This window comes from Buceros rhinoceros, unplaced genomic scaffold (assembly GCF_000710305.1).
Source record: "Buceros rhinoceros silvestris isolate BGI_N320 unplaced genomic scaffold, ASM71030v1 scaffold12390, whole genome shotgun sequence".
NCBI classification, from domain to species: domain Eukaryota; kingdom Metazoa; phylum Chordata; class Aves; order Bucerotiformes; family Bucerotidae; genus Buceros; species Buceros rhinoceros.
In genome coordinates, this window is record NW_010389068.1 from 27,193 (window position 1) to 35,319 (window position 8,127).

General features: G+C 42.9%; 1 protein-coding gene across 1 annotated transcript in view; it reads right to left on the reverse strand.

The window, feature by feature from the left end:
- Positions 1-4,508: 4,508 nt before the first annotated feature.
- The window catches only part of RGS20 (regulator of G-protein signaling 20), a 6,714-nt gene continuing 3,095 nt past the window's right edge, over positions 4,509-8,127 (reverse strand). Inside the window, exons 2-4 of the mRNA XM_010132781.1 lie at positions 7,009-7,095; positions 6,180-6,414; positions 4,509-4,997 (exon numbers count right to left, since the gene is read on the reverse strand). Coding sequence (XP_010131083.1) covers positions 4,809-4,997; positions 6,180-6,414; positions 7,009-7,095 — 511 coding nt within the window. The 3' untranslated portion in view covers positions 4,509-4,808. The remainder of the gene's footprint in view (positions 4,998-6,179; positions 6,415-7,008; positions 7,096-8,127) is intronic.

Consider the following 8,127-nt stretch of genomic DNA (forward strand, 5'->3'; position numbering starts at 1 on the left):
CCTGATTCGAGTGTCCGGTTTTGCTTGATGTTTAGTTTAGACTTTGTAAATACGTGAAGGCATTGTGTTGTAGGCGGTCCCAGTATCACCAGCTAACCAGTTAACCACAACACAAACAGGCTGGGGAGGTCATGTTAAGTTACTTCTCACACGTGGCATCGTGTTGGTCATGAAGAGGATTTTGGGATGTCGAGTGTCCGATGTCAGTCACAGACCTGCAGGTGAGACTAAATGATGAAAGTTACGGTCTTTCCCCTATGTGGTGCGACACAAACGCTGCCTGGTTAGAACCTGCTTTTTACCCGCGCACACACTGAGGAGTATTTTCAAATGTGCTTTCAAGGAAAACCATGTCAACATCTTTAGAAGAGATTACAGTCTTTCATTATATTATTTGATTTATCAAAGCCTGGGGCTGAGGAGGATTATCCCAATGCTGTGTAAAGGATTTGGGGAGGTGGAAAGAGCGTGTGTTGTTCCTGGAGAATAAATTCCTTGACTGTAAAGGAAAACCAAGATTTTTCCATGCTGAATCTCTTTCCCATGATGGTGGCAATCGTAATAAATGACTTGGAAGTAGTGTGATGACACTTGAGTTGTGCAAGACAAGAAGTGTTTGGTAAATACTTTTCAGAGCAAGCTTTTCCAGTCAGCTTGTGCAAGGAGAGGAAAGCGGCTTGTCTGCTGAAAGGAAAAATGGTTGCAGTAGAAGTTTAATTACAAACATTTTTAGGCAGAAAATGCTTCAACATTTAAAGTTTCTTGCATAACTTTATATTAAAATTCTATTTAATATCAATTTATATTTGTATAAAACTTATATTTTATAACCCCCGGCAGAGTTGGGTGTTTTATGCAGTGAAACGTGCCGGCAGAACTGGTGGTGAATCTCGCCCATCCAAGAATAGCAGGTTTGTTTGTTTATGGGTATTTGAATCCTCTCGGACCAATGAGAGACTGGAGCGGAGTTGCCCTACAACTTCAGCTGGTTTATACACTAATCTAGTAGAGAAAAAGAGGGTCCACGTTCCTTTTCAAGCCTCTGTGTGTGTGTGTGTAGATCTTTAAGGATGCCACCTTCCTTCTGTCAGGAGGGGCAGAGGTTTCTGCTGCTCAGAAAACAGCTTCCAACCGATCCTGCGTTAGAAGGCGTTTCCTCACGTGTAGTGCTGTTAACTTGCTCAGGAGAAAGCCCGGGGTTTGAATATCTTGTACTGGATGATTCTTTCTGACTAGCACTAAGCAGAAGGTAACTATCTGCTCTATGGTCTTGGCTTTGGTGAGTCCCAGTTGCACTTTCCAAGTGTTGCTGAGTAAGTGCCTGGTTTTTAGCCGGGTTTCAGGCTTCTACTTGTGGTCGCATACATGAGCTTTAAATTGAAACTCAGAACGCAGGCCAGCTCAGGCAGAGCTTAAATTCGTCAACATGAAGCCTTCGTCTGCCAAAAGAGAATTGTATTACCTTTCAAATGTCAAACACGTGCCTTTTGAAAGAGATCGTTGTAGTCATTCGTATAAATAAACCCGAGGAGTTTCACCTCTCAAGTACAATTTCATACAGCTGTGTGTTAGCTTCTGTTTCACTGATCATCACTAATCTTGAATTGTTTTACTGCGTTAAAAGGTTTGGGATTAATTTAGTACAACATCAGTGTAGAAAACCTTTCAGTAAAGTCATTGAAACGATACCGATAGCTTTCATGGCAGAAGACACGCGTTCCTAAGTGCTGTTTAGAGCAAACTGGTTTAAAAATTACTTCACATCATCTTTCTCATCACTTTCTCTTTTTGAGATGTCCTTTGAAATTGCATAAGTACGTGATGTTTGTGTGGTAAATTTTAATCTGTCTTTATATAGTAGAGCCCTTCAGTGTGTGTGTATATATATAATTCTTTTTTCCCCTCTTTGTTTGTATTGTGCTAATGACTTTGGAATTTAAAGGTCAGGGGAAAGCACAATCTGTTGGCTGAAGGGGTCCATGCAATTTTAATGCCGCTGGTGAGAGGAGCGGTCTGTAACAGAGTGCCTGTTCTGGGGAGTTTCTGGTTTGTAAGTGCAGACACTGAAGGAAGAATTACCAGTGGCCTGGAAAGTCGTTAGAGCTTAATGACGCCCTGCAGACAGATAAATGCCAAGTCAAACCAACCGTGCTTATTTTCAAGGTAGGATAATTGCTTTTGTGATAGTTTCTTACTCGATGAATTATAAATAATATCTGGTGTCAATCTGATGATTTTCTCCTGCTATTCCTGTAGCAGCTCGTCTATAGTAACTCGTCCTTCCCAGCGCAACTTAACCGCTGCCCCAGCAAAAGTTGGTGCATAATGAGCAAGGATGTAGTAACGAAATGGAGTTAAAACCCCATCTTCTGTGGGGGTGGGGGGTTGTTCTCCTATTTTTTTTTTCCCCCCTTCAATTAAATTAAGCATTAAACCACCTCAGATTAACATATTTAGGGGAGTGGCTTGGTTGGTTGGGTTTTCTAAGAGAGACTTTCAGGGTATCTAGGGGCTGGCATTCATACACCAGCTGCCGTTGGTGTAAGCTTAAACATAAACCACTGTATCAGAATGGGGTAAGGTTTTTCAGTAATTTACACAATATTGTGATGCAGAAGTACAATGACAATTGGCTAGGGAATTTTAATTGCTTAGAAGCTGTGGCAAGTGGAAAATAAGCTTAGAAATTATTTTCTTCTTTTAATAATCTGATGTTAACCGTAGAACTGCCCAAACCAATATAGTTTTCTCTCCCCTTCAATTTCATCGTGTCTTTTTCTTTCTTTTTCTTGCAGAATAATAGAATATATTGTCTGATATCAAGTACGGGTGTTCAGTCTGTCTTCCAGCTCTTAATGAGGTGTCTCTGCAGCCAAGAGAGCTAACTTAAAAGACATTAAATCCTCCATTTCGTGAAACGACACGCTTTGAACTCCTTTTGATGTGCGTGATCTTCCCAGCGAGCTGAATTTGACCTAGTTAAACTTAGTTGACTTAGAATTTCAGAGCATTCTTACCTATCGTGTAATGCTTCGTGTAAGCTGGAATTGTACTGGTAGTGCTTTGGGGATGTTTCCCAGACGTTCAGCAGAGACGACCCGTGTTGATACGTCAAGCAGTGGTGACTGCTAACTGGACCGTGCCGTAAGCAGTGGTTTATAGAAGGGCTTCCTCTTCACTCAGTCATCCAGTTTGTGCTACAGAGGACAAAAGCACTTTGGTTTGCTGTCTCTTGACTTTTTTGGTTTGGAAGGAGGTGATGGAGCCTGGTCCACCGCTATGGGGTCTTCTCCTGTGGTGCTGTGTGATGAAAAAGCTCATTGTTACTTGTTTAATAATGCAGATGCAGGAAGGGGAGAAGTGTCCCCTGCTGAGTGTGTTGAGGAAACAATTAAATTGATCTCCTAATTTCTGCCTTGTTATTCCTATTTCCTTTTTTCAGAGAATGTCCCTTCTGTGCTTTTCATGGTGCCGGGACGAGGCAAAGGGTAGGTTTTAGAAAGGCTGCAGTGAATGTCACTGAACTGCGCCTGGCTGATCCTTCCCTTCTAGAGGTAGTTCCCTATATCTCCTTTTCCTACCTGTATGTGTCATGTGGTTCATTTAAATACATGTGCAGGGAAAAATACAATTCAGTGGACATCCACTATTAACTCCAAAGTCTGAGAGAGTGGCATTGTAGTGAATCTTGTCATTTAAAATAATTAAGTTCTTCTAATGACAGAGCTACACATAGATTATGGGGAGTCAACTTTCTTCCTGTGATTACTGATTTAGAGGTAGGACCAGAAATCCGGTGTAATGCTTTGGGGATGCTGTGAGTGAACGTGGTTTGTTAGTGGGTAGAGCTGTTGCTTTTCTTTTGGACAGTCTGGGATGGTGCTGTGTCCCATCGGGATGGTGCCAGCTTCCTTCTCTCATCACTTAAATGTGTGTGTATCTATGATAGAAGCCTTACAGGTCAGGTAGTGGTAGAATTTAACACGTACAAACCCAAGATGGTTGGTACTGCCATCCTCTCAGGAGTCAATAGTTCACGGTTTCGACATCTACCCACCGAGGGAAGAGAAAAACATGCAAGAATCCTTGTGCTTTATTTTGCAATTTAAATGCCCAGACTCTTCTTCCTCTTAGGTAAATAATTTAACTTTATAAACATCAACAATATGAACTTAAAAATGCTTTCAGCAGCCTCTAGTAGTAAAATAACAATTCTTCAGCAAAAGATTTTTATCAACAGCATTATTTCAGCTGTCGGCTTCCATAAACTGGGGGTTGCCCTCCTGATTTCCACTGGTGCACTGCGTACACATTAAATACACCCAGACAAGGGGCGAGTACCGGTGTACGGCGTGAGAAACTTTGTCTAGCGTAACCCGGATACTGACCGCACCGTGTGTTCTGTGGCCGCAGGGTGGATGGGGTGGCTGCTTTGGCTTTCAAGAAAATTCTAACGCTCCTCTTAGAAATAAAATTTAGTTCTCGTGCTCAGCTGGCATTGGTACCTCAGACATACGCTGTAACAGATTTGCATCTGAGTTGCGTGCAGCGTTGGAAAAAATGCGGCATTTTTTGAACACCAACATTTTCTCTTTGTTCTCTTTTGCAAAGCAGCACTGAATTTGACCAGAAACCGTTTTTAGCTGATTGTGTCAGAGCCTCGTGCGGGTTTAAATCATTCAGTCTGTAGTAAAACTTGCCTGAGTTATTTTCAGGTGAATATCTGATTAATTCTAAATTCCCTGTGGATCGGTGTAGCCCAGAGTTCCATTGGTTTTAAAATAAATACATTTAAGAAAAAAAAAATCCTATGCTTCAATGGATTTTTCAGATAAGGACTGAAGCAAGTCCTTATAAATAGCCGAGTTCATGAACCGGGGGTAGGAGTCTCTGTGCATTAAGGTATAAATCTGAAGCTGTGCGTCATCGAAGGTGTGCTGTGAGGGTTCCAGCATATTCCGGTTAATAACTTCTCTTACTCTGGAGTCCAGACTGACCTGTGTATTGAAATAGGAAAGTCACATAATTAATACTGGGGAACAGTGCATGTGGGGCTTTACTGGCTGGGAAGAAAACCAGCCGCTGTCCTTCAAGAGTGTAAAAACTGCTAAAATAGACTTAGGCAAAAATGACTGTGGTGAAATTTGGAAGTAGTAATTTCTTGAGTGTGGTTAGAGAAATCTTCTCGCTGCGGTGACCTTCCTTTGAAGAAGGCCGCCTGCAACCCCCTTATTACTGAAACCCGAGAGACCGGCGGACTATTTCCAGACCAGCTTCCTGCTCTCTAGTAGAGAGGATTTGTAATTTTTAGTGACAGTTCGTTTCCTTGGGAGTCGCTGCTGCTGCAAAGAGACCGAATTTGGAGTCAGCAGCATGACGCAGACGGAAGCTGTAACCTGGGAAGCTGTTGCTTAATCAAATTCCTGTTAAAAAGCAGGGAGAATTGATGGGAACCGCAGGCATGGCTATGTAATAATTCCATACAACGTACGAGTAACGCTGCCATTTTTTCTTCTGCAAGGCTCTAGTCTCTGTAGAAAAATATTAGTGTTACTGGAACAGACCGACTAGATATAAACAGCGTTTTTATAAGTGCGTAAGTACAGCTTGCACAATTAAGTTTGAGTTTTGCGAGGGTATTGGGAGGTTTAAAATCCCAGCCTGCTTGGCTGGGTTATATTCAAACTGAACTGAGGTGTCTTCACGACTTGACACATTTGCTAACAGCAAAGTGCCGAGTGGCTTTGAAAACTTTCGGGAAGTCAGTGTGTTTGTTGTGTGCTGGATTTTGTCAGCAACACGTGCTTTGCAAATAACACTATTTGTGGCTTTTGGAGAGGTGTACACTCCCCTTCCTAGTGCAAAGAAATGAGAAACTGCTCTGTCCGACCAATAAAATTGTGGAGCAAGGGTAAAATGACCATTGGTATATTAGACCTCAAACTAATGTTGTCCGCATGCCGGGGTAGCGTAGGAGGAGGTTTCATACAGCCAGTGTAAGTGGCTTTGACCATCTCACCTCAACCATGGGTCTGACTTTCCCCCCTCCAAATCTCTACTTGATGACAGGGAAATGTGGAGGGGGTGAAGTTCTCCCTCAATATTGTTGTAGCTTTAACTGGTGTTAGAACTGACCGTGCAATGCAGCATCAAAGACCATGTTGGGGAAGGTAACGCACCTCTTTTGGAGAAAGGATGGAAATATAATCTTCATAAATTAGTCTTGCTTTTTCTTCAATGACACTTTTGTTGGATTCTTGTTTTAGCTCCTCACAGGCCATCCAGAAAAGCATGTTTTCCTCGCTGAATTCTGTCCGTAGAAATTCACGAAAAGCATTTCTGCCAGCTGGAGTAAGCATCAGCTTGTCAAATGATTGAGCCCAGGCATTGACTTCTTCAAGAGTAGGAGCAGGACTTGAGGAGGAAGGAGAGGACAAGAAGAGAGAAATGAACGATTGTTACTCAAGCTGTCTGCAGCTGGCAGGAGGTATCTGCCATCACGATGGACCAAAATCGACAGGTTCACGGGGCTCTAATTCCTGACTGGAACTACCCGAGTGCGAACTCTGCCTTACAGGGGCTCCTACCAGTTTGAGGAGTTCTGAAGAGACACTTGCCTGCCCCTTGGGAGGATCTCGGGTCCTCCTGACATTTATTATTTTTATAAGGCTGGCAGTGCCAGTTAGCTTCATCGCAGAGTGGCTGGGTGGGAACAGGATGTATTTAAAAATGATTTCAGACCAAAGGAAGACTGTGTTTACAAGGCCAGGTTTGATCTGCCGTGTTGTCAGCGTGAGGATGTGGTTACATGCTGCATATCAATACGGTAAAAGATTATAGATCAGACCTGCGGTGCCTTAGGTGAGAGGCAGATGACTGCAGATTCAGCATAAACGGCAAATGGGTAATAAGAGTTATTTGCATATTTCAGGTAATTCACTTTATTTAGTATGGTTTGTTGGGTTTTGTTTCATTTTAGTGCGACAGAACACTTAGTACAGGCCATACCTTTCCTCGCAGTTTGGAATACCCTCTGCCTGGAGTTCATGGGATGCTCTCCGTGCTCTCTCTTCCTCTTGGTTTCTAACAGTAAGACTGCAAGGCAGCAAACAACATCTGAGTCAGCTGTATAGAGGAAAAGGCTGAACATACACCAGATGCTTTTCCTCTGATATTAAAAACTCAGCTGAAAGGAGAGAAGCTGACAGGAGCCACGTCACCCATCGGTACACTCTAACTTTACAGATAAGCTGTTCACTATTGCATCCCGTAGACTTTGGATAAGGGATCATAGCTTCATAGAATGTCTCGAGTTGGAAGGGACCCGTAAGGACATTGAGCCCGATTCCCCTGTATATGTACACACGAGCGCGTCTGTACATGTATGGGATATATATGTCTACATGTGTGTGTACATGAGTACCCTTTATCACGTACCAAATCTGTTCTTATTGGTGCTTATTCCAGCATATATGCTCAACGCAATGTTTTTACTCAATGTCTACTGGTTTTAGGTGAGTTAAAGTTGGAAGCTGGTTGTTTTGGTTCTTGGGTTTGGCTGTTTTTTCCCTTCCTCGGCCATATTTTATATCCCTGGGGCGTGGTGACGGCCAAGACACTGGTTTAGAATGGTGGCACCATGTTACGAGACAGCCAGGGTTCATAAACTGGAGCACGCGTTTTAAGCAAGCTGGACTCTTCCGTACGTGACACTGGCAATGTCAACATCTGGCAGAGTGCAGATGTGGATGTAGCCCGACTGATTGCAGCTTTAAGGATGGGCTAGTAGATGCTTCAGAATGTGAGGGCTGGAGCGCAAAGGGCAGGTAGGTCACTGCTGCATGTCGATGTGAGTATGTCTGACTGGAAAGGAATATTGGCTTGTTTGCAGCGTTTTTAAAAACTCCTTTTGTAGTTGCAGATGATTCTTTTTCATCTGAGACTGGATCTGAGAATATAGATGCTTCTTTTCATGGAGCGGGGACTACGTTCCAGTTCGTACCCTGTCGTAGTTCAGTGAGAAATGCATGTGCGTTCACACACACATTCGAATCATCTTAAAATTTGTTGAGAAGCAAAGGTCCCAGTGAATTACAACCGTAATTTATATGAAGTGGGTCCTGCTGA